Raw genomic sequence first — 26,728 nt, 5'->3', positions numbered from 1 at the left:
AGTCCCTGTCGGCTGACAGCTCCAGCCCTGCCACTCTGGGACTAAAGCAAAAATGTTACAGAGGTCTCTGGGAGTCACGGATTCCGTGACTTCCATGACCTCTGTGACCAAATCGTAGCCTTAAGCATGTGTAATACATTTGTTTAACTCAGTGTTTCTCTCTGGATGTTGCATTTCCCCATGTCTTGCCATAAAACCACTTCTTTTTAATTGCTTTCCAGCAGGTGCAGGACAATCTCCGTGAAATCATTGACACATCTTGTATAGGATACTACTTGCAGGGAATTCAGGCTAGGTCTCTGTCTAGGAGCAGAGGAACTGCAATACTAGAGAACATCATTGCTTGATTTAACCATATACCCTGCCACCAGCAGTGGCCTATACCTTATTTTCTGTTATATATGGAAAGCTTGTGTAAACTGGGAGGGCTCTTTAATGCTGTCAGAGAACAGAGCCTTCCACACGGATCTTCCACCTGCCCCCTCCTCCCCCTCGGCTTTTGGGGAAGTGGTGGGCAGGGCTGGTGGCGTTTCCAGGATATTTATATTGTGTTTGAACTGTATATTTCCATTGTAAGGGATGGCTGCCCACTGTGATTTTCATAAATATAATGTCTTTATTGTCCCGTTGAACAAGCTTACAAGAAAATTTAAATAGGCTGCTCAGGCTCCAACCAACTCACATTTTGCAGTGTGGTATGGAGAGCTGCCTTCCTTGAGGTTCCAGATTTAGTGTGTTCCCTGCTAACATCTGTGCACCCCCCTTTAAACACTGAAGGCCAGATTTTCAAAGGTATTTACGCCTGAAGATGCATAAGGTACCTAGTAGGATTTCAGAATGGTTAGGTACCCAGCTCCCATTGATTTCAATGCAAAATAAGCCTGCTCAGGTGCTTTCAAAAATCCCACTAGGTGCCTTTCTGCATCTTTAGGCACCTAAACACCTTTGCAAATCTTGTCTTGAGCTCTTTATTGAGCCCTCAATCCAATGCCCTGCCTCTGCTGAGATGTTAGCATGAGAACTTAGCTGGGGGTGGCTTTCTGTCCATCAGTGCTAGCTTAGGGATTCTGCACCCTGTCAAAAGTGATTTTGGTTAATGATGGCTGAGAAATATCCAGGTTTGATACATTAGCCACTGTGGCTTTGGAGCTGCACACAATTAGAGTGCAGTTGTCCAAGGGCACAGATCATGTCTAATCTCAACCAAACACTGGACTTGTTTGAGGAACAGTGCAGTAAGAGATTCCTTCTGGAATACAAAAATATCAATGTATATCTCCCAATTAGCCATTGGGAGACATAAATGAGCAATAAAGGATGGTGACTTGAATGGGAACAGAGCCCAACATAGTTTAAGTTGGAGGAGATGGAGGTTGACTAGAGATACCTTAAATGCTGATGTTCAAGGCATGGAAAGTTCAGTCACACGAGGTGTGTAGTCAGCTAAACATCCATTATTGCTTTCTAGATTACTAGCACAAGTGTAAAGTCCAGTAGGGCTCAGATTACTTCTCCAGATTTGTACCACACCCTCGATGCCGAAAGAAGAGAAGGAGTGGCTCTGGCCTTACCTAGATCTTTTATGTTAACATCCATGGCGTGAAGGTCCTCCTAAACTGTATGAGTTCCTCTGGGAGACTGGCAAGGGTTTGGACTCCAAAGATGCCCAGTTTTTATAGTCTTGCAGGTAAAACAGAAACCACTCGTCTTTGCTGTATAATTATTTTTTTCTGGGACTTTGAAGATGTTTCAGTCTTTGTGGATGATTAACTTACATTAGTAAAATATAATTAAATACTATTATGAGAATTTGGTGTTAACTATACAGTGCCTAAGACGAATATCTGGGTGACTGAGGAGTGTATACTGTATGAATGAAGAACTGATAAGGTAGCTGTGAATTAGTAGGCTCTATTCATACCTCCAGGGATCTAATCTTGACAGCTTCTTACTTGACAACTCACCTCCTCTTTCCTCTTACATCCTTCCATGAGTAGGAAGAGATTTGGATCTAGCTGTCTGGGCACAAAACTGGGTGTCAGGAACCCCTGGGTTTTAATCCTGGCTCTAACAATGACTCCCTCTCTAACATTCAGCTAGTAGCTTCACCTCTCTGCCTTAGTTTTCTCATCTGTAAAATTGAGGGAATACTTATTCCTCTTCATGGGGTGTTATGGTCATTATTTGCTGTTGTAAAGTGCTTTGAAAATGAGAAGTGCCACACAATAATTATAATTTGATATATTTCATGTCATGCAGTGGTGTGCATAGCAGTTTGCAGGCAGAAAGAAGACAAAGTCCATGCCCCAAGAAACCTACAGTACAAGAGCTAAATTGCTCGCTTATTCTCTCCCCTGAGTAAGGGGTGAGGCACAGTTGCATCACCCCAGCAGCAGACTCCAGAACAAAGTCACCATTCCTCTCCCACTCCTTCCTTGCTCTGAAGGAGAAGTAATTACCCCTTCTCCATGAGCACCTTGCTTCCCTTGGGATATTCTGGAGGGCAAGTGGGAGGAGAGGGAGGTGAAGCCAGGGCTCCTCCCACTGCCTGCCCCCTTACTTGCAGTGGGGAGTCTGATCTGAGTAGCCCCTACTCTCCCCGCATAGCTGGAGTCACAATCAGAGCACACGAAACATGAGAAAGGGTGGGGGGCTTACTGCCTCGAGCACTCAAGTAAGGGCTGTGACAAGCTAGCCCTAAATGAGCCAGAGATTACCAGGAAATGAAAACAAACTACGGCATAAAGGGAGACGAGAGCACCCCACGCAAGGGAAAGGGAGGAACACTGCTCCTGGGAGGACACTATTTACAAAGAGTTTTCCGCTATGTTAGGTCATTGCATTGTATTGTCTATGAGAGACTTTAAATACGCTTGGAAAGCACAAAACTGATCATAGTAGGATGTCCTTTCCAGTAATGCTTTGCTACCGGACTGGTCTCCTCTCCACGAGTCTAGCTTTCAGACCCAAGATAAACCTGAAGATGGGTCTCCAAAATAGAAGTGCTGTTATTTAATTTGTAAAGATAAGCATATGAATCTCTCACTTGTTAGTCGAGCACCTAAATAACTTCCATTTGCTATTTCTTTTTCACTGTTTAAAAAAAATAATTAAAGTAGCCCTGACCATCTTCCCCGCTTATTAATATTGCATGGAACCTCAAAAGATTTGAGAATGTTCTTAATTCAGATAAGTACCTTGCGGTTTGGATACTTAACTGAACCTCCCCTTAAACCTCTTGGATCTGCCAAATGTGGCTGATTTTGCAAGAAATCTCTGGTGAGATTTCTGGAGAGATGTGAATATGAAAAATAATTTGCAAATATGTAACGATGTGTTGAAGTAACACGTGCTATCCTTTCCTTAGGGCCGTGAGCCCCTCAGACAGTACAGCTAGAAGTCATGAGATGCAATTATGAAAAGGAAAATGCAGGCTGACTAGCCAGCAAATTCTGCCCCCAGTTGTGCAAGTCAGGATGGAGGCCCTGATTCAGTAGCGTAGCTGGGGGGGTGCAGGGGAAGCAGCCGCTTCCCCTCAGCACATTTTCCAAAAGTGGCGCCTTAGTTAGTGGTTACCATGGCGCCAGCGGGCGGGGCCCACGCTCCGCTCTGAAGCTTGGCCTGCCGGGCCGGCACTGGGCTCCTGCAGGCAAGGGGGGGCAGCACAGCCGGAGGAGCCATGGGGGGGGCCGTGGGAGCGAGGGGGGGTGCAGCATGGCAGCCCGCAGCGCGGCCGGAGGAGCCATGGGGGGGGGGGCGGCGCGGCAGGAGGAGCCATGAAGGGGCCGCGGGGGTGGCACGGCATGGCCGGAGGAGCCATGGGGGGGCCGTGGGGGCAGCACGGCACGGCCGGAGGAGCCATGGGGGGGGGGGGGCGGGCGTGGTGCAGCCGGAGGAGCCAGCCAAGGGGGGCGGGGTGCAGAGCGGCCGGAGGAGCCAAGGGGGCATGGCCAGAGGAGGAGCCAAGGGGGGGCGCCTTTTTAATTTTTGCTCCCTCTACTCTTAGAACCTGCCTACGCCACTGCCCTGATTGTGACACTGGTGTGGTTCCGCTGCACAAGGAGATGATAGGATATGGCAGGAGCATGCTGGGCTGTGCCTCCCCAGGAATGCAGTGAACTCTGTAGGGCACATGTGCTGGACAAGTTAGGGAACAAGCTGGACAGGGGAACTGTCACTCCACAGAGCCTGCAGTCCTCTCCTCATCTCTCCCACAGTGTGGAGGGTCACAAGTTGTTGGCTACATGGGGTGGCTCCACTCCTGTTCTGCAGCTGGAGGGGGAGGATTAGGCCCCCACTTTCTTTGTGGTTCTCCTCAGTTTGAGACACACTGACTAATCACAGGATTATCCTCTAAATGATACTTATCTCTTTTGGGGTGGTTTTATTTTAAAATAGTATGTTTTACTCACCATACCTGTAGTAGCTATACCTGTACAGCCACCAGCACCAGCAATCCTTGTAACAGAGTTCAACTCTTTTTCTGCTTCTTTGAAGCTGTGTGTGTCTGCAGTCCAGTGGACGTAAAGACAAGAGAGTTTCTGGCGGCAGTGGGAAGACAGAGCTTCAAGCAGCCACTTGACACAAGGGGATTCTAGTCCAGGTCACTCACAAATGGACAGCAGCACCATCTTTTAACCAGCAGAATGAAGAAGTCATCCAGCAATGAGACCCAGACTCTTACTTCTAAGAAAGAGCTCTTGGACTGTACGGAAGGTGAAGATTGCCAAGAGAATGGACTCCTGGTCAAGAACCCTAAATCCGCCCTGCAGCTGGTGGAGGATGGGAATAAGGTCCACCCCAGCCAGGGAGATAAAGGGGAAGCAGGTCAGATCTCCAATGGCTACTCAGTGGTTCAGAGCCCAGTTACTTGCAAAGGAATAGGAGATGGGGAAGATGTCCAGTGCACGGCCCCAGCAGCCACCACTACCACCACCACCACCACTTCCACCACTTGTGGGGTGGAGGCTCAACCACAGCTGCTGGAGCTGGAGGAAAGAGAGACCTGGAGTAAAAAAATGGACTTTCTTCTCTCTGTCATTGGCTATGCAGTGGATCTGGGCAATGTATGGCGATTTCCCTATATATGCTACCAAAATGGAGGAGGTCAGTGCTCAGCCCTATATGCCATTCCTTAGAAGCTGGCTTCTTTGAGTATAAATGGGTCACTTCTATGGCTCAAGTTAAACCTATGAGACCAAAAGTAAGCAACAAGGGATTATGGGGCAAGAGGAACTGATTTATGAGTAGGGCCCTACCAAATTCACGGTCCATTTTGGTCAATTTCTCGGTCAGAAGATTTAAAAAATAATAAATTTCGTGATTTCAGCTATTAAAATCTGAAATTTCACGGTGTCATAATTTTAGGAGTCCTGACCCATGAAGGAATTGTGTGTGTGTGTGTGTGTGTGGTTATTGTAAGGTTATTGTAGAGGGTGTTGCAGTACTGTTACACTTACTTCTGTGCTGCTGCTGGCAGCGGCGCTGCCTTCAGAGCTGGGCAGCTGGAGAGTGGTGGCTGCAGGCAAGGACCCCGGCTCTGAAGGCAGAGCTGTCACCAGCAGCAGTGCAGAAGTAAGGATGGAATGGTATGGGTATTGCCACCCTTACTTCTGTGCTGTTGCCTGCAGAGCTGGGCCCTCAATCAGCAGCCGCCACTCTCCGGCCGCCCAGGTCTGAAGGCAGCAGCACAGAAGGGTGGTATGGTATGGTATTGCCACCCTTACTTCTGTGTTGCTGCTGGCAGGGTGCCGCCTTCAGAGCTGGGTGCCTGGCTAACAGCCGCCGCTCTCCAGCTGCCCAGATCTGAAGGCAGCATAGAAGTAAGGGTAGCAATACTGTGACCCCCCTGCAACTCCCTTTTGGGTCTGGCCCCTCAATTTGAGAAACACTGGTCTACCCTATGAAATCTGTATGGTATAGGATAAAAGCACACAGAAGACCAGATTTCACGGCGGGAGGTCAGATTTTACAGTCCATGACATGTTTTTCATGGCCGTGAACTTGGTAGGGCAGTATTTATGAGATAGATTAAAAGAGCAAAATATGTCTAGAATCAGATAAGGGTTGCTGGGACATATACATCAACTAATAGATGAGGGCTATAAACACAAAGGTGGAAGAGGAATTATCTAGAATGATGCAAGATCCAGTATAGCTGGAACGCATGGGATGAAAATAAGAAAAGGAAAATGTAGATTTAAGATTAGGCAAAACATCCTGACCCTAAGATCAGTTGGACTGTGGAACAGTCTCCCAGAAACATTTAAATTCAGACTAACCAATATACCAGAAAATGTCAATGCTACAGGTGTTCAGTACAATCAAACAATGATTGTAACCAGTGAGTGCACTGAAGAAGGACCTATATCCCCTTAATGCACCTAGGCATTGTACCAGAGGAAGAAATTCTTTTATCTTTTGCCCCATTCTGCTGCTGCATCCATGGTAGCCAATAAAATCTTTGTCAATTCCCTGTATGTTTGGGTACAGAAGCCTGGGAATAGTACTGTTGACAGTGCCTGCTAGGAGACAATCTTACAATAGTTCACAACTTCATTCCACTGGAAACTTAGAGCCAGATTATGACCTTCCTCACAGTGGTGAGCATTACCTGTGGCACCTGAGAATTGGATTTTTAGCCATTAATGATACTCCAGCCTGACATACAGTAACTGAACTGCTTTGGTGCTTATGGCATTGTCTTTTGAGACAGATAGTTGCCACACATAGTGGTGAGCAGTTACTCGCATGAGTAATCCTATTGAAGATGATAGGACTAGTCATGTGAGTAACTGCTCACCAATGTGAGTAAAGGGGTCACAGGGTTCCCTTCAGGAACAACCCCACAAGTTCCGTTTTTTGTGACATTACAGAAAGTTTGTCTGGACTGGCCTCTCGAGATCACGGGGTCACATAGGTTTTACTGTCGTAGTGCAGTGCGGTGTGTATTGGCTGTGGGGCATGAAGAATTGCTCTTTATGAAGTGCTGATACTGTTACACCAGAAGTACTACAAGAAGTTACAGTCATGTCCTTTCTTCCTTGCAGGAGCGTTTCTCATCCCGTACACCATCATGGCCATCTTTGGAGGCATCCCCCTCTTTTACATGGAGCTAGCACTGGGACAGTACCACAGGAATGGGTGTATCTCAATTTGGAGGAAAATTTGTCCTATTTTCAAAGGTAGTAAAAGGAACAGGAAGCTTACCATGATCCCTTAGGGTAACTGGCAGAGATTTTCTTTAAGGGTGGAACAATTACTGAAAATAAGAGATAACATGAAGGGTTAATGTCAAGTGGTTTAGGGCCCACATTTAGGTTATGTAAGAAAGGCTTTCATGAAACCTAGAATTAATTACTTTTCAAAGTCATGTGCTTTTTAAAAAAGCAATGTCAAGTTGTTTTATTTACATAAACATTGCCCTAATTGTTTTCCAATCCAAAGGATGCAGTCTCCTACTAGAATCTGAAGACCAGGGAGTGAAACTGACTAGAAACAACCCACTCTACTTTCACTGTCCCAAGCCAGAAAAAAAAAAGCAAAACCATACAGAGAACATTATAAGGGTGAAAGTAAATTGAACTTTCAAAATTATTCCAGTTTTAATATTTGAAATGGTATTAGAAACACAGGTTGGGGAAAATATTGCAAATCCATTATTTTTATCCCAGAGATCTTTTAAACAAATTACCCTTCAGCTCCATTCCATTTCTCTCAGCCATCTCTACTGGCAGTGATACTAGAGGATCTTTTATAGTTGCCTTTTACAGACTTGTTATCCTTGCTCCCAGTACCCGAGTTAGATTTTGTTCTGTTTTGGTTGGTTGGTTTGTTGTTAGGGGTGTGGAGGATGAGGTATGCATCACAGTCAACATTCCAGAGACTGGGTCCTGAATAAGGCTAGCATTTACACATGTTCTGTTCAGAACAGGGATGCTTTTCTGAAGTGGGGCTTGGGCAAATCACCCCCACTTTCTGAAGACCCCACAAAGTTCCAGAGCAGTCTAAAAAAATATAAAGGGAGGCAATGGTGTATGTGTACCTATTTGGATGCCTCCGGCAGCTACTGATTTTAGTTCACGTGGATTATCCACTCCTGCTTTTACTGGACCCGGCCCTCACATTTCCACTCACATAACTGTTTTCTGCCTTACCAGGAATTGGCTTTACTATCTGCATAATAGCTTTCTACATAGCCTCTTACTACAATACCATCATGGCTTGGGCCCTCTACTACCTCATTTCATCCTTCACGTCAGAACTGCCATGGACCAGCTGCAAAAATGCTTGGAACACCGTCAACTGCACCAACTACTTCACCAATGCCAGCATTACCTGGACCCCACACTCCATCTCCCCTGCAGAAGAATTTTATACGTAAGTGCATGTAAGTGGAGACAGCAATATCAGAAAGAAGGGTAGAAAATGCAGCAGACTTTTCTTTAGAGGGTGACCGGGGTATTTATCAATCACATACATGGGTTTTTTAAGACTGTCTAGGGATTAAAATGCATGCAGTTGTGGGTATGTGTAGGATGGGGGTGTCTTTTATCTCTCGTGATTTAGAGCCTAAGCACTCTCTGTATTTGTTACACAAACATCAACAATGTGCTTTTCTCTCCTGTTTTAGCCGCCACATTCTACAGGTGCAAAGATCCAAAGGGCTGGATGATCTGGGAGGCATTAGCTGGCAACTGACACTCTGCTTATTGTTGATATTCACTATTGTGTACTTCAGCATCTGGAAAGGGGTCAAAACATCTGGCAAGGTGAATGCAAAAGCAAGAGGAAGTTGCTTGGTATAGCATAATTTCTGCAACATGTCTGGAGCAGCCTATTAACATGAGAGAAAGTAAGCTTAGAATTGTCTTCAGGACAGGGACTGCAAATTCACGTACATGTGAATAGTGAGTGCTACTGTAATCTATATAATACATGCTAACAGCATGTTGGGTTGCTGTTCTGCATTTAAAGATCATCCTACCCAGGGGATCTAATGGGTGTGGAGGGTGATCTCCGATTACTGCTCTGTTGAGCCTCAGTTCTATTGTTTCTTTTTCTACAGATGGGCCTTGCTATCTGCTGTCAGAGCAAGCCATGTTACCAAAATAGGGCTGCTTAATGCACATTCATTTACAAATAATAAGTACCATAATAATAAATCTTTCCACTGACAGAGAACCTCCTATGTGAGGACCTTACGAAGATTGGTGTTGTTATTCCCATTTTACAGAAGGGGAAACTGCAGTGCAGAAAGGTTAAGACCAATGTTTTCAGAAGGGTCAGCTAATTCTGCATGCCCTGATTTCTGAATGCCCAATCAGAGACAGTTAGTGCCTGACTTTCAGGGGTGCTGAGCTTGGCATTTCTGAATCTCCTCATCTGGAGTTGTGAGTACTCAGCAGCTCTGAAAATCTGGGCCTAAGGGTCCCAGGTTAGGCACCCAACATTTGTGGACACTTCTCAAAATTCTGGCTGCAGTGACTTACTCAAGGTTGGACAATTATTGAGCAGCAGAGCTGGAAATGGATTGTAGGAGTCTGACTCCCATTCCCTGCTCTAACCACTAAACCAGGTTAGTCCCTTTTCAGATGAAAAAAGGCAGTGGTCGTGCACACAGATGGTATAAAATTAAGCAACTCGTCTGTCTTCTGACTACAGCTACAGCAAACCTGGATTCAGAAGCTGGAGCTGACTGCCTCTGAGAATGCATAACTATCAGTGGGGCAGTCAGACCTATGGTGTTGAATAAACTAGCTAACACACCATAAATAGTGACCTGGGTGGCATTAATGAAGGCAATGTGACCTAGTTGTTAAGAGGAGGGGAGTAGGAGTCTGGACTCCTGGGTTCTAATTCTTAGCTCTGCTACTGATTCACTGCAGGATGTTGGGCAAGTCATCTAACTACTCTGTGCTATATTTTCTCCTTCATTTAAAGTATAGTAATACGTAATTGTCTTTGTAAAGCACTTTGACAACTTTGAATGAAAGGTGTTATAAGTCTAAATATTACTGTTCATTCGACATTGTTACCATTATCACCACTTAGCAGTTTCCCTCAATTAGTACCCATGGCAAACACTGTCTTAATGTTTTCTCTAACAGGTGGTGTGGGTGACTGCCACGTTCCCTTACATCATACTCTTTATCCTGTTAATACGAGGGGCCACACTGCCTGGAGCCTGGAGGGGGGTTGTCTTCTACCTGAAGCCTGACTGGCAGAAACTCCTGGCCACTGAGGTAAGGAACTTGTTGTAAAGGGGCAATTGATTTCAGCCTGTAAACTTGTACACTTTTCAGAACAAGGCTACTGTCAGCATAGTAAATAGGTGCTTATGGATTCTGAAGCTTAACCCTGAACTCCAATTCTTTTAAATCTTTGTACAAATTTTTTTGCAGTTGTAACAATTAGGCAAGGTAGAGATAACCAAGCTGTTACTGCTTCTGGTCCTACTCTGCTAGCTAACCTTAATCTAAACTAGTGGGCTACCCTGTAGCTCAGCTGACTGCCGGTAATCAGCAGATGTTGGAATGGGCTAAATCACCTTTAATGGAGTCCACTATCAGGTGTCTGGACTCAGTGCCTGCATTTCAGAATTGTGCATATTGCCACCACTGAAAAAACTCAAGCCATCGGTCCCTAAGCTCTGGCAGATGATCCCGAAGAGACCCTCCTTTCCAGCCAAGTGGTGCTTGACTCAGGTGGAAATCTCCCACATACTCCATGCAGACATGGACAGCAGGAAGACTATCAGACTCAACACACTAAGCCTGATGAAGTGATGACAGCTGGGCCGGTGTGAATGTGTGGGGAGAGGGAATACACCACACAGGCCTACAAATACTACCAACTTTAGGAGAGAGAGCAGGTATAGGGACGAGACCATAATAAAACAAAACAACACGTCAACCCAGTGTCTGGTTTAGATTTGAACCCGTGTGGAAGAGGCACTCAGTCCATCAGGATGTTGACTGCGTTTGCTTCACTACACATGAAAGTCACTAATGGGGAGGGAGATGGAAAAAACCCAAAGCAATAAATACAACAAATACAAAGATTACAAACTCTAATGTTTGTGAGTCTGCAGCTTCCCAGCTGATATGAAGAGTTTTCAATGAAGAGGAAATGAAGAGACACCATTTTCTGATAAAGCAGCATCTCCAATAAGGAACCACGTCTTCCTAAAAGCAATAAAGGATATTGGTATTGTATTGAATATATCTGAAGTGAGGACAGCAGATTGCAATCTGTGCGCTGGCTGGCAGCAGAGCTCTATCCAGGGGAGGTGCAGGCTAGCCGCACAGAAGGAGCATGTTAGAAACGAGCTGCAGTGAACTCCATGTTGCAATCAAGAGGGAATAAAGGAACCAGGACTTTTCCTTTCAGGGATGGAACAGAGATCAACAGTTTGGAGACGCCACTCAGTAAGACTCCGACCAGTGTAGCACAGTGTTTTTGTAACCAGGTCATCGCACTTTTATCTGACATGGCTACAACATGGTTGAGTTGTGTTCACACAGCTGGAGTTGTACCTACACCACCAAATGTATTTGGATCAATCCAGGGAGCAATCCCACAGTGCTTTAGCCCAGAGGACATGCGCCCAGAGACACACATGGGGCAATGCACTCCAGATGTCCTTCTGCACAGAGACCCTGGAGGAAGGAAGACAGGCCAAACCCATTACAAAGGCACAGTTACAATGCAAAAACAATGTGCTACAGGAAGACGCCATCTGTCAGCCTAGGATACTGTCAAGGGTGAAACACTGATAGCTGCCACTGTTACTGAATATTTACTGTGTTGTGTATAGAAATGGGGTAGCATTTCACCTATGGTGACCTCCTCGAAGGATAAATCCTAATTATGCCACAAGTGAAAATAAGTATGATGGCCTCACTGTGCTGGGTATTTGCCTCTGTCATAAAACTACAAAAGTATTTGTCACACTTCAGCACAAAATCTTTGATCTATGTAACAAGCTCGTAATAAAATGTTTGTTAAAATAGGACTAGACTATATACAGGTTGTTGAATCTAATTCGCAGCATCAGTGGACTGTAGAGTGGCATTTGCTCTATGTTTAACATCATCCTTTCTTGATCCTCTGCCTCTTACGTTTTTCAGGTCTGGGTGGATGCTGCAGCTCAGATTTTCTTCTCTCTTGGTCCAGGTTTTGGGGTCCTACTAGCTTTTGCCAGCTACAACAAATTCCACAACAACTGCTACCAGTGAGTTCCACCTCAGTGTAAGAAATAGTCAATAAAAGGATGGTATTAGAATGTAAACAGTCTGGGTATTTTTTAAAAAAAAGAGAAACGTAATGCTGGTGAAAGTTGCCAGGTTGTCAGTCCTGTAGGATGAATTCTATCTGCAGAACAGGTACATTCCCTTTAGCATCAGAGCAATCTTCCCTCACATCACACCCAGTCAATGTACCCCACCTCAAGGCAAGTTGGGAGTTTGCTTTCCATGTCTAGACAATTATTATTATTAATTATTTGTGTTGTGGTAGTACCCAGGAGCCCCAGTCGCTGACCAGGACCTCTTGTGGTAGGCTCTGTACAAATATGGAACAAAAAGATGGTCCCTCCCCAAACAGTTTACAACCCATGTAATTCTTGATCTTTGCTGAAACTGCCCATAAGGGGGGCAATTAATTGTAGAGGCGAGGTTGTGATGCAGACACCTGTCCAACAGGTGGACTGAATCCACCACAGAACAGCCATCAGATTGTAGCAATATTTAGTTACTGCAACCAGATCAGCTATAACTTGGTAAAGGGCTCCGTGTGGTTGTTTCCTTATTTTCTTAAGGATGTTTATTATGTCCTGTGAAATTAAACCTGCAAATCATTATTCTCTCTAAAGCTATTACTATATCATTCCGAATCCAGTATTAATCAGATTGGTGTGGTGTGTCTGGTATGCAGCCAAACAGAGACAGCCAAACAGATGTTGAATGAAATGTCTGAAGTTCTTCCTTAGACAATTCAAAAGTCTATCCAACAGAGAACCAATATATCAACAGACAAATCTGTAGTGCCCCAATTTGCTGGGCATAAAGGAGAGACACACCTTGTCTCATTCCAAGACAAGACAGGACATCAACAGGGCTGGGGTACAACCTTTAGAGATTCAGGCTGCATCATACTGGTAACTGCTAAATGGGAACTATCAATGGGTCTGGGAGCATGGTCCGTGATCATCTCAAAATGTTTTAAAAACTACCAGTACATATCAGTCCAGTGATCATTTCACCAGTGAAATGCAGCTGCCTTTGGGGCAAAACAGCAGACAGGTGGACAACCAGCAGGGCAGAAGAAAATGTAGCTAAGGACATCAAGACAAAGCCTTACTACTCTTGTGAAAAATGCTATGGGATTTTTAGCATCCATGCAAAGACAGAACCTTAATTTTCCTGAGGTCTTTCCCAACACACCCTCACATATTAACATATATGGATCAGTATTTATACAATCTGGAAAGTTGAAGGGCTGTATTGAAACATGCTCCCAGGTGGTCTCGATAGTTCAAACTCAATACTGTGCCTTCTGGCAATGCACCATTCTTTCTGGCAGATGTTCGCTCTCTGAGATGCATTGGGTTTTCTCTTCCAGGGATGCATTGGTTACCAGTACGGTGAACTGCATGACTAGTTTTGTGTCTGGATTTGTCATTTTCACTGTGCTTGGATATATGGCTGAAATGAGGAATGAAGAGGTGTCGGAGGTTGCTAAAGATACTGGTAGGGGAACTTATTCTATTGCTGTCTTAAATTTCCTCTGAAGTTTTGATAGAACTTGTTTGATTACATTCCAGATGGGGAGATATTCCTTCCACCCAAACATGACCATGTAATCCATTTAAAATTCAGGATCAGGGGAAAGACCCTGGCCTGGACAAACACTCCAAACTACGCATAATGTTTTGTATATACTATGATTAATCATACTACTTTATGCCAAAGGCCCTAACATAAACCAATCAGCAGCATATGGTGTGCAACACAGCTCCAAAATTGTTCTATGAAGAGAAAAGAATGTAGAAATCATGTTACATGTCACCTAGTGAACCTTACTGTGGGTACACACGGTAACACTCCCCTGTGGACAAAGGCATTTCCAGGTGTGAGTGAAATGGTCCCTCTTTTTCAGAGCAGTAGGGTTGACCTGTAATAATTGCCTGTTCTCCCTCTTGGTACCAGGGCCCAGCCTTCTCTTCATTACCTACGCAGAGGCCATTGCAAACATGCCGGCTTCGACTTTTTTTGCTATCATATTTTTCTTGATGTTACTCACTCTGGGATTAGACAGCACGGTGAGTGTATATCATTAGTGAGAGGGGCCATGAATGGATGGATGGGGTTAAGCATTTGGAATTATTCCAGCATGTTCCAAAACAAATCTGCAGAATTAATACATGAACTCTTCTTTTCATAATAGAGCAACTATACTAATACTTAGAGGTCCTTGGATGAAGGGTGCTAAATAAGTGCAAAATGCATTGCAAACAGTCATTAATCTTTATAATCCCTGGATCAGAGAATAGTATTTATTATCCCTGTTTCAAAATTGGGGAAACTGAGGCACAACAAGATTAAATGGCTTGCCCAAAGTCACACAGTGAGTCAGTGGCAAAGCTGGGAACAGAACCCAGAATATTCAACTTCTAGAACCCAGCTTTTAACCAGCAGGTGATGCTCTCTCTCTTCTTGTATATTGGAAGCATTTAATTACCTGTCAACATGCAAATGAGTGACATGTTTCTGGGATTTTTCACAGGTAACAGGATTTAGAAGGTGGGAACAGAAGGTGGATTTCTCAAAGTGAGGCAACGTGCTATAAAGATTTTGCCACATAGTTATTGCAGATTAAGGACCAAATTCAATCCAAAATCAACTCCACTGACTTCATAGTCTTGGCTACAATGAGCCATTTACTTATTATTTATTATTTGTAATATGGTAGTTCCTGTTATGTGCTAGGCACTTCCCACACACATGAGACAAAATCCCTGCCCTAAAGAGATCAAGGTCTCTGAAGACATGATGGGGATGTTTCCAGAGCAGTCATCTCAATCCTATCACTCAGACACATGCCAAAGGTTCATTGTCCTAATTGTATCTTATGGTATGTCTACACTTAAAACACTATAGCGGCACAGCTGTAGTGCTTCAGTGTAGACACTCACTACAGTGAGCCGAGGGGTTCTCCCATCGCTGCAGGTAACCCATCTTCCCAAGAGGTGGTAGCTAGGTTGACAGAAGCACTGTAGCTCTGACTTTCTGAGGGTGTGGGTTTTTCACATGCCTGAGAGATGCAGCTATGCGGATGTACATTGTCAGTGTACACCAGTTGTGGGGTGTATGTGGGGAATGCAGGATGGGAAGGATGCTTTCTTTCTTTCTTTCTATGACTCTTTTCTGTGCCTTTCAGTTTGCAGGGCTGGAGGGGGTGATCACTGCGGTGCTGGATGAATTCCCACATGTTTGGGGAAAGCGCAGGGAATGGTTTGTCCTTGGTCTGATCATCGCTTGCTTCCTGGGGTCATTAACAACCCTGACATTTGTAAGTACCGCACCCAACATTGTGAACCTTGCTTATTGGCAGTAGGCTCTAGCTGACATCTGCAGGAGGGAAGTGTTTCCCAAACAGAATCTCAAGGAGTCTCATCAAATATGTGAAATGCTCTTAGTCCAGTGGAGAGGAGCTGTTTTCCTTATGGGATCAGAGACTGTCGGTGGAATGAATGTGAGCAGTCGCACTCATGAGGGAATCTGACAATATTGTAACTTGACAAAGTTCCAGTGTACAGTACATAATAAACCACACAAATACTGCCCAGACTGGTACTACACCACTAAGCAGGTTCATTCCAGCTGTTTAACCTTTCAAACCTGCACCCAAAATCCCAGCTTTTACAAATTTAAAAATTATCAGTTTAATTTTCAAAGGGTTAGAAATAAATTTCAAATCAAGAGAAGGATGGATAAAAAATCCTGTTCTAGAAACTAACATAAATGGAATTTAGTGAACTGGAGTCCAGAAGTCCTGGCACGGGATAATGGCTCATGTGAATCTGCAGCACTTACATATTCCTTCTCTCATACAGGCCAAATATTGCTCTGAGTTACACTTGTGCAACCTCTGTCTAGTCATTGGGGCTTCATTGCTGTAACAGGAGCACAAATTGGTACTAAGAGGTCAGCTTTTGTAAAAGATGTGGGGAAAAAATTCACTGGCTTTTACATTCCACTGCTTGTTTTATGAGAAATTCCCTCCTGGTTTAAAGTATTTACAAGGAGCCAGGTTCCTGTAGAAGATGCAATTCTCTTTCTTTGTAGCTGAGTCCAGATCTAGGAGGAAAGAATAGAACCTAATGCTGCCTTTGTTTTCTGCTCAGTGACTAATGCTCAGGGACAGAGAAGGAAGTTGCCATCAAAGGAGGGCATGGAAAAGCACAGATCCCATCTGATTAGCTCATTAAAATCCAAATAGAAATGCCCGCTGCTTCCCTTTCAGTTTTTCTGCATGGCCGTTCTATTGGCAAAGGATGATCACAGAAAGTTAAAGCAAGGATACTGGACAAGTCATTAGTACTGTCAAGTATTACTCAAGGCCAGAGCAGGCAGGAAGTAATGGGATAGAGTGAATTTTGCACTGGTGAATGCTCTCTTTCCAAATGGGGACAGTATATGACTAAAGAAGGAGGAGTACTTGTGGCACCTTAGAGACTAACAAATTTATTTGGGCATAAGCTTTCATGGGCTAAAACCCACTTCATCTGATGCATGCAGTGGAAAATACAGTAGGAAGATATATATACACAGAGAACATGAAAAAATGGGTGTTGCCATACCAACTATAACGAGACTAATCAATTAAGGTGGGCTATTATCAGCAGGAGAAAAAAAACGTTTGTAGTGATAATCAGGATGGCCCATTTCCAACCGTTGACAAGAAAGTGTGAGTAACAGTAGGGGAAAAAATTAGCATGGGGAAATAGTTTTACTTTGTGTAATGACCCATCCACTCCCCGTCTTTATTCAAGCCTAATTTAATGGTGTCCAGTTTGCAAATTAATTCCAATTCAGCAGTTTCTCGTTGGAGTCTGGTTTTGAAGTTTTTTTATTGGAGTATTGCGACTTTTAGGTCTGTAATTGAGGGACCAGGGAGGTTGACTAGTAGTACAAAACTTCTGTTCTGGGGATTTTGGCTAATCAGTGCCACAATCTCTTTTCTAGGGTGGTGCATACGTAGTGAAGCTGTTTGAAGAATATGCTACAGGCCCTGCTGTCCTAACGGTGGTGTTTCTAGAATCCATTGCGGTGGCCTGGTTCTATGGTAAGATTGTTCACGCACTTACAACCCATGCTGAGCAGACTCCCGGACATTTGCCGAATCGCGTTTCTGCCAGCTCTGTGGACAGGGGCACTGATGTCACAAAGAAAAAGCAATTTATGGATTACTGAATCTGAAAACAATGTTACCAGTTACTTTGTCATGTAAGCACAGTACAATCTTGATCTCCAGATGTGTTGGGAGACACTGAATGACTTTGGATAATGGAGGTTTCTGTGTAATGAAAAGGTTGCAGGGACATGACCACACTGTTTCCTGCTGGATGCTAAATTCACTTCCTGGTTATATCAATGTTTGAATAACTTTTTTCTCCCTGTCACCTCTACCTTCCATTTATTTTCATAGGCATCAACCAGTTTTGCAGTGACATGAAGGAAATGCTGGGCTTCACTCCAGGCTGGTACTGGCGACTCTGCTGGGTAGCAATCAGCCCCATCTTCCTTTTGGTGAGTTCATGTTCCCAGCCCAAGACTGTCACAGTTTACTAGTGTAATACCTTAGAGTTCCAGATATGGGATTTTCATTTACATAATATTCATGTTCTACTCTCTAATGCCAGCTTTTGGAAGCTAACAATATTAAATCAATGAGATGAATCTGATAAAAGCAGCTAGGACTAGTTAGTAGATCAACAGAGTTTGTTTGGGTCTTTTTTGTTACTTAGATAAACAATGATGATACTAGAAAACTTTAACAACCTGCAACACAGGACAAGACTAATTTGATCTTTGCTGCTTTACATTTATGACAGTGAAGTAAAATAGTAAAAGATGCTGATAAAAATCACAGAAAAAAGAGAAATTAAGATAGCTTATAAATCTGTTGTTTGATCAGCCACTGCCTGGCAACTTCAGAATACACCTACCCAAACTCTACCTCACCAGATAGCATCCTTCATAATCAGAAACTGGAGCCAGCGTCCCCACAGCTGACTTGGCAAAGTTATTAGTAACATTTTTAAACAAAGCCTTCATTCCCTGTTCCAAAATTAGTTCACCCTGTCTTTTATTGTTGCTTGGCTTGGATGCAAGGAGAGTAAGTCAAGATGGAGGTTTATGGAGTCAAAGTGTCTAGATTTAAAGCCTACGCTGTGAACTCAAAACAACACAGCTGGGATGATTAATGTGTGTTTAACTGTTTTCCATTTTATTACCTGTAGACAAAGGAGTAAAAAAAGCTATAAATAGATGTTTCACCACAAAAATAATTTATACACTACTGTCCTCTCCATGATCCTGAAACAATAAAACTAAATTACATGAAGAGCAATATAGTTTCAGTGATGTGGTTACTAGGCAAAATTGATATTTACAGTCTCTATGGAAACTAAAATAAGAAAAGCCCAGACGTAGGTTTGGTGGTTCTCTATGGGAATTATAAACATCTAGTGCCGGGAATCCTATGATGAAATTCTGTGAAAATTAAATTAGGATGCTTCCCAAAACAGTCACTAACATTAATTTTGCAATGTACCAGTTTAATACTTAAGCACCTTAGGTTTGACTTTAATGGGAACAGGAAGCACTGAGTATCTCACAGGGTCGGATCCAATATGCTTTAGCATAAAACTGGAACGCTGCAATCTTAGTATTAGAGTAAGAAGAAAAACATATAAATCCAAGAACTATTGCATTCTACAAGTCAATCTGAGGTCCGGGGATCAAACCACAATGATTTCTGGCCTATAATCAACACAAAAGCTGGTGAGTAATCTCTCAACCATACAGCATCTGCAGGCTGCTGACAATGAATCAAGTTCTGGAGAAGACTGCCAAATGCAATGAGTTGCTGCTGTAGATAGTGGAAATTCCTCTATTTGGTGTTAAGGAAGAGTTTTAGAAGTACTTGAAGAAAAACCAGAAGTTCCATGTGACCTCAAAGAATTCTTGAAACATTTATACAACTAGTATAATACTATTTAAGCTTGACAAGCATGGAGTTACACAAGAAAACACTCACTTATCTTTAACTTTTCACCGTCTGCCTGGAGAACACATTCAAAAAGCTGGACTCTGAAGAAAAGTGCATAAAGATAAAAATGGTACATGAACCACTTCAGATTTGCAGGTGACATCTTTGTTTAACCCCTGAAAGAACTTGAAGCAATAACCTGAGAAAGGAACATGAAAAGCAAGGAATATAGATGTGTGTTAAATATACACAACATAAAAAACACTTTCTAATGAAATTGTGGAAGAAGAGGAAAAAAATCACAGTAGATCAGAATAAATTATAAACTTTTACAGAGCATATGTGGGCCAAGTGGTGCATAGCATTCCAAACCAGCCCAACAATAAAAGGGAGAGAGGAATCAAAGTTGGATGAATCCTCTGGAAGGGTAAACAGTGTCTTCAAGAAAAAATTCTCTCACCCCTGTTCATTACCAGACCTAACTATTGGCTATGGGATTCTGGATATCACTGGATTCAAATGGAATTTTTTTTTTAACCATTCTATCTTAAAATTCAGTAGAATTTTAGCATTGGCATTCAAACATACAATACCAGATCAGATCTGTGGTCCATTTATACATCTAAGGGCTAATATGATCCTTGGATGTATAAACAGGAAAGTATGGAGGTGATTTTTTACCTCTGTATACAGCATTGATGAAGCTGATAGTAGAATACTGCATCCAGGTCTGGTGTCCACATGCTAAAACAGATATTGAAAAAGAGGAGCGGGTGCAGAAAAGAGCTAGAAAAATTATTCAAGGACTGGAGAAAATACCTTCCAGTGAGAGACTTAAAGAGCACAATCTGTTTAATAAATAATAATAATTAAAAAACATTGAGAGGTGACTTGATTATGATGTATGAATACCTTCTAGGGTTGAAAATACTGGGTACTAGTGGTCCTTTTTGATCTAATGGAGAAAGGCAGAACAAGACCCAATGGCTGGAAGTTAAAGCCAGACAAATTCAGATTGGAAATAAGGCGCACATTTTTTAACTGTGAGGGTGATTAACCATTGGAACAAACTACCAAGGGAAATGTTGTACTCTCTTGCTCTTGATGTCTTCTAGAAGATATGATTTAGTCAGACAAATTATTGGGCTTGACACAGGCGTAACTGTGTGAATTTCTCTGGTCTGCAATCTACCAGAGATCAGACTAGGTGATCTAATGGTCCCTTCTGGCCTAAAAAAATCTACAAATCTAGTCCAATATCCTGTCGCTCTGTTTGGATTCAAGAATACCCAGGTCATTATGGAATAAATTGTCCATAAGAGGAATTTTCTTATCAGCTAAGGTGGCTTATGACCTAAGCATGAGGGTTTACATCCTTTCTAATGTAACTGTGGATTTTCTCATTATTCATATAAGTGCTTAATCCTTTTTTGAATCCTGCTATGCTTTTGGTCTCAATGATTTATTGCAGCAGTTGGTCCCAAAGGCTAATTACGTGCCATGTAAAAACATTGTGTATTTGTAATATTTTGTTGCATTTTTATTTCAGTTCATCATTTGCAGTTTTATGTCCAGCCCTCCTGATCTACGGCTTTTTGACTATAACTATCCCTACTGGACCACTATAGTGGGTTACTGCATAGGAACCTCCTCTGTTATCTGCATTCCAATCTACATGGCTTATCGGTTGATAATCACCCCAGGAACACTTAAAGAGGTATCTGATGTGTTTTATTTGTTCAAGTTCATTTTTGATGGGATGTACTTCCCACTCCACTACCCAGCCATACATAAGAAGAGGTGGGGAAATACTGCATAGGTACTGAAGACAAAAAAGATGGTCTGTAAATGATGCTCCCATATTTGCCAGGTGCTGGATGTATGGATCAGCACTGTAAGAAATACCTCTCTTTAACAGTTAAATCATGCTGTTAATACAAAGGAATGGTGGGTTATGTATGATAGCAGAGTGCCAGCTCTGCAAATAATTAAGGTTGAGAATTCCTTTCTGTTTAAAGAACAACTCTTCTGAGTGCTCTAAAATCCACACGGTTGCACAGATTGCCTTGAAATTAGCTGTGCCACATGGGGATGTGGGGTAGGCTAAGTGATTGAAATTTGGGGTCTTTTGAGCAAGCAGTTCCTGAGATACAGCTGTCCCCAGGAAATCAGCTTTTCTTAGGTCTGAGCAACTTTTTTTGCTCAGACCTAAGACTCAAGCCATGGCTCTGCAAGCCCAAAGGGTCTCAGTCACTCAACATTTACCCCAGACAGTGCCAGGGACCCACTAACCTTTTGGAGGAGCAAAATTGAAAGTGAGTTCGGCTCTTTAGGCAGGCGCATGCTAACACTTACAAGCCAATGGATTATACTGTGCACATGTGGACAGAATCCCAAAAGAATTACTAGCCAAGCATGAGTCACAGGACCTGTGTGACTCAAGGGGACATTACGGCCATTGAACCTGAGCAACGCCCAGTTCAAACCCAACCCAGGGTAGAAAGCTGAAATGAAACATAGGCATGTTGCTAAAAACTGCCTTTGTCCAAGGGTGTTTGTTTTTATTTTGGGGAAATGTAATCTGAGTACAGCAGAAACTTCAGAAGGCATTTGTGCTATTTCAAAAAGGAAAGAAATTACACATGTGAAGGATTGCTGGGAGAGGAGGGGGATTTAGGAGACAGGAGTGGAAGGGACGAGGGTTTGGGTCTTCAGGGAGGCAAGGGTGTTATACAGAGAAGATAAATGGGATTGGTTTCGGGACTCAGGTCAGGGGGAGAGAGTGGGGATGATGGGGAAGTGTGAGGGGTGACAGAGATGGGTGGCAGGGTAAGTGGGAGGAATTAGGGGTGCCTGTCATCCTCACATTCTTCTCTTCCATGTGTGTGCTGGGAACAGGGGGATCCTGACCCTCTTGGGGTGTCTGAGCTCCTCTCCTTACCCCCTTCTCATGTGAACTAGGATCTGTGGGAGCCCTGTCCCTCTGAGGATGCCTCTCTCTACAGGAGCCTGAAGTCCCTATGTGGAATCTGGGAGGCCCTGTCACACAGAAGGGGTCTGGGCCCCTTGTCCTTGCCTCCCTCCTCTCATTCCTCTGAGAATATCCCATGAGATGAATGGGCCACTTCACACCTCTCAGAGCCTGCTCTGCTTTCAGGTTGAGCCTGTGCTGGGAAAAAGGCTATAGCAAAGCAAGTTGCTGATTATTAATTTCATACCATATTATAGTGGAGCACTGTCCAGTTCTGCCATCGTTAAGATTGTGAAGATGTTTCTGTTTAAAGGTTAATTCTTTTAAGTGCTCTAAAATCCTTGTTCTTCCTCACTGTGTCTTGAAATGTGCTGTGTGCTGTACTGGGGAAGGGTAAATGATCCATAGTTGAGAAAAGGATTTCCAAGATACAGCTCCCGGAAACAAACAGGTTTTCTTAAAGTTCACAGATTTCTACCCATTTCCTTGTGCACACCTGGGTTCTCAAGTGCTAGTGGCTTAATGTGACAGGAAGGGGAGGGTGAAGTGGGAATGGTGGCAGAGGGTGGGCTACATGTTGTGGGGGATGATGGCAGAGGAGAGTGGAGCAAGAGAGCTCTACCAATCTTCTCTCATACTTAAAGTTACTGTTCTCCTCGTCTAATAAAACTTGATTTTGGGGCACCGATGACTCTCTCACTGGGCTTTTAGTAACTCCAAACATTTCAAAGCACAGCCATTATCCCTACTTCACTGTAACAAGGTGGGGAGTGGGAGAGGCACACACTTAGGTATCACACAGCAACATCATGGAGAGAACAGTGGACTGGGAGTCAGAAAACCTGGGCTCTATTCCCACCTCTGCCTCATGCTTGCTGGGTGACCTTGGCCATGTCACTTTACTGCTCTGTGACTCAGTTTCCCCATCTGTACAATGGGGATAATGATGTTTCCCTCCTTGGCAAAGTGCTATGAGACCTATTGATGAAAAGTGCTATGTAAGAGCAAGGCATTATCATCATTACCTGGCCACAACTGCATCTCAGCTGTACACCTGCATGGTAACTAAAACTGCCTAAACGACCACTAACTCCTACTAACAACATTTCTGTTAAAAAAAATCTAGGAAATTCACTGACAAAAAACTTCGCTAATGGAGAGTTAAGGTTGCCCAATGGTATCTTGTGTCCTTCTTGAACGTCGAGTTCAGCAAAACTCAAGCTGTCTGAAAACCAGGAACTGAAGAGTTAAGGTACACCCACGCTACCTTAACTCCCTCTCCTCGGAGCAATGCCTCAGTACACCCATAGCACATGCTCACACGCTCTCTTTGCACAGTACTCCACAGGAACTACCTACACATGCCCAACACTGACTCCATCTGCTAAATTTTACAACCTCTTCACCCTTATGCACATGATGCCATCTCACACTATGCTTTCACTTACCCATCATTAAACCCACAGACCACACATCTCCCACCTAGATGCTGAGAATCCCCCGGCAAGAGGATCCATGTGCCCAATGTTACATAACACAGAGCTTAAATAAAGCATACTGGATCTTTCAAGGTACACATGGACCTCTTTCCTTAGATTACACACATGAGGGTTAGGGAAAAGGGCCATACACACACCAAGAGGGGCACAAAGCCCCAGATTGTCTCATATTACAATCACAGCTCTGTCAAACTCTCCAACTAACCCTCCCCTTTCGATACAGCTATACCTAACACAGCGAATGCAGCTGGAATGCACCCAGGCAATTCCCAGGGACTACTGCCAGCTCCAGGGCTGCAGACTACAGTTGTGTGGGCGTGAACCTTAACTCTGTATTGCCTGGTTTTCAGAAGTCTGAGTTTTACAGAACTCAATGTTCTGGAAGGGCACAAGATCCCACTGTAACCTTCATTCTGTGTTAGGTTTTTTTGGTCAGTGAATATTTAAGATGGTTAAGTGCTGAGAATTAGTGTTTGACTGGAATAATATACATTGGTGAAATGCTTTAAGATCTTGGATAAAAGGCACTATAAATGTGCAAGATAGCAGTAGTAGTACAGTGTGATGAGTGTTTCGCCAATTACCCTGATTTAATCACAACAAGGTTGATCCTTGCATGGTTTACTTCTGAATCTGTTTTGGAAGGGGCAGAGGATGGTAGAAGATATGAACTGCTTTGCTCTGACAGTCAGCCCACAAAGGGTTTTCTCAGGTTTGGTCTACACTAGGATAGTAGATCAGTAGAACTATTTTGCTCAGGGGTGTGAAAAATCCACACCCGATAGCGACACAATTGCACTGATCTAACCCCCAGTGTAGACAGAACTAGGTCGATGGGAGAATTCTCCCATCGACCTAGCTAGCCCCCCTCGGAGAGGTGGAGTACCTACACCAGCGGGAGAAGACCTCCCATCAGTGTATGTAGCATCTTCACTGAAGCGCTACAGTGGTGCAGCTGCAGCGTTTTAAATGTAGACAAGTCCTCAGACTTTCAGCAGTAGCAGGAAATATGCATCTCTGCTGGTCACTACAGAAGGTGGAAAATTTTATTTTGGTTAGAACAGGGGTCGGCAACCTTTCAGAAGTGGTGCGCCGAGTCTTCATTTATTCACTCTAATTTAAGGTTTCGCGTGCCAGTCATACATTGTAACGTTTTTAGAGGATCTCTTTCTATAAGTCTATAATATATAACTAAACTATTGTTGTATGTAAAGTAAATAAGGTTTTTAAAATGTTTAAGAAGCTTCATTTAAAATTAAATTAAAATGCAGAGTCCCCCGGACCAGTGGCCAGGACCTGGGCAGTGTGAGTGCCACTGAAAATCAGCTCACATGCCGCCTTTGGCATGCATGCCATAGGTTGCCTACCCTTGGGTTAGAAGATAGAGGCCTAGCAATATATTCCAAAGAGGTTCAGTCAACTCTAGCCATAGGCTGAGGAAGCAATACTAGTTTTGACCTAAATCTATATAGACACACCATCCTGCTTCCTCCACCACAAAAACAAAATAGAAATAGACACAACCACCAAAACCATCCATCCCATATTTTACACAAGATCCACAGCAAGCTGGGATGGAATTTGGAAACTTTAATTATTTATATGTAAATATCCATTCAGAAGAGATATGCTCAATAAAGTTGGTAGTATTTAAGTAAATGATCCCGAGGGCATTAATGCAAAAGCTCTGTAAATTAGCGCGGATGCTACCATTTATGTCAACTAAAAAAAATATAATAGTTTGTACTTCTATAGCACTTTACATCTTTAAAGTGCTGTACAAACTAAGTCTCACACCACCTGTGTGGCGCAGGTAAATATGTGAGTCTTTTAAAGGGGGGGTCAGATTTTTCTTTAAGCTAAATCCTTTACAGTGTCTCTTTTCAAGTAACTGCAAAGTTCTACCTGAAATCTAAATTTGCACAACGTTCATCTAACGTGTTTTTTCTTCTCAACAGCGTATTCTAAAAAGCATTACCCCGGAGACAGCCACAGAAATTCCCTTTGGGGACATCCGCATGAATGCAGTTTAGTTAACATTTTTGGGGGGAGGGGAAAAGGTGTAAAAGTTTAACTTTTCCCATGCTCCCCAACCCTCCATATTCCCCTTTCCAAAGAATTGAGTTTCCACTGAGCCAAGGAATGGGTGGGTGTTTTCCATGGAGGCCCAGACAACGGCAATGTGCATCTGGAAAATTGGTGCCTCCAGCATACAGATCCAAACATTTCAACAAAATCTGCTGCGTACTTCAAACCAGACTACGAGTTCACTGCTGAACTGATTCATTCTGAAAACATGAGGATGTCTGTATGGGAGAGAATGCATAAACCACTATAGGATGAGTATCATCCGTTAGGATTAGATTTAGAATCTCAAATCTGTGACAGTACTCCTGTATTTTTCTCAATGTGATCATTTGTACTGGACCATGTTGTATTTGCTTCTAAAGATCTCATTGCTTAAACTGAGTTGAAAAATACAGGAAAATAGTTCTGATAGCCATATATTACCTGAGTAATACAGAATTTTATTGCTTAAAAATAATAGGACCCTCATATCCTTGTTTTGCTGTGGAGTAGGCAGAGAAAGATGTAGGAAACAACCCTGAAAAGCACTATGTATGAAGACTGTGTCCAATTGCACACACAGTTGGTAGCATTATTCCCCTTCCTTCTTTATACCACTTACTTTTTTGCACTTTATGGACCATACCAGTTTTCATTAGTTATTTCTTGCATAACAAGCACTCCACAAAAGAATGATTTTTAAAATTTGGGACTTCACAAAATGCTCAGCCTCTTCTCTATTCTCCTCTGGTACCAGTTATACAAAACCCTCAGCCCATCCAGCTCTTGGTCATAGGTCAGCTGGCAAATGTTTAAGTTGTTAGCAATTGCTACACTCTGGTGCCATCTCCCTGTCTCTTTTAGCTGTATATTCATGATGACATTTTACAGACAGACTTAGCTTATTTATTCC

At 43.2% G+C, this 26,728-nt stretch overlaps 1 protein-coding gene across 1 annotated transcript; it reads left to right on the top strand.

Moving 5' to 3' along the window:
* The first annotated feature begins 4,646 nt into the window (after window positions 1-4,646).
* SLC6A4 (solute carrier family 6 member 4) lies at window positions 4,647-25,781 on the top strand. Its single transcript, XM_065418383.1, has 13 exons — window positions 4,647-5,106; window positions 7,050-7,184; window positions 8,160-8,379; window positions 8,633-8,771; window positions 10,110-10,244; window positions 12,132-12,235; window positions 13,624-13,751; window positions 14,211-14,323; window positions 15,442-15,573; window positions 17,250-17,349; window positions 17,713-17,813; window positions 20,828-20,995; window positions 25,707-25,781. The coding sequence occupies exons 1-13, from the start codon at window positions 4,647-4,649 to the stop codon at window positions 25,779-25,781; spliced, it is 2,010 nt and encodes a 669-aa protein (XP_065274455.1).
* The last annotated feature ends 947 nt before the right edge of the window (window positions 25,782-26,728 follow it).

Source organism: Emys orbicularis, chromosome 17 (assembly GCF_028017835.1).
Source record: "Emys orbicularis isolate rEmyOrb1 chromosome 17, rEmyOrb1.hap1, whole genome shotgun sequence".
Lineage (NCBI taxonomy): Eukaryota > Metazoa > Chordata > Testudines > Emydidae > Emys > Emys orbicularis.
This window is presented reverse-complemented; position numbering and strand designations above follow the sequence as displayed.

What these genes read in the sequence shown, in the direction of transcription:
- SLC6A4 (XM_065418383.1), top strand. Translation starts at nt 4,647, where the DNA reads ATGAAGAAGTCATCCAGCAATGAGACCCAGACTCTTACTTCTAAGAAA. An exon ending in CCTGCAGAAGAATTTTATAC is followed by an intron (nt 8,380 to 8,632) that starts GTAAGTGCATGT and finishes CTCCTGTTTTAG; the next exon opens with CCGCCACATTCTACAGGTGC. An exon ending in AGAAACTCCTGGCCACTGAG is followed by an intron (nt 10,245 to 12,131) that starts GTAAGGAACTTG and finishes TACGTTTTTCAG; the next exon opens with GTCTGGGTGGATGCTGCAGC.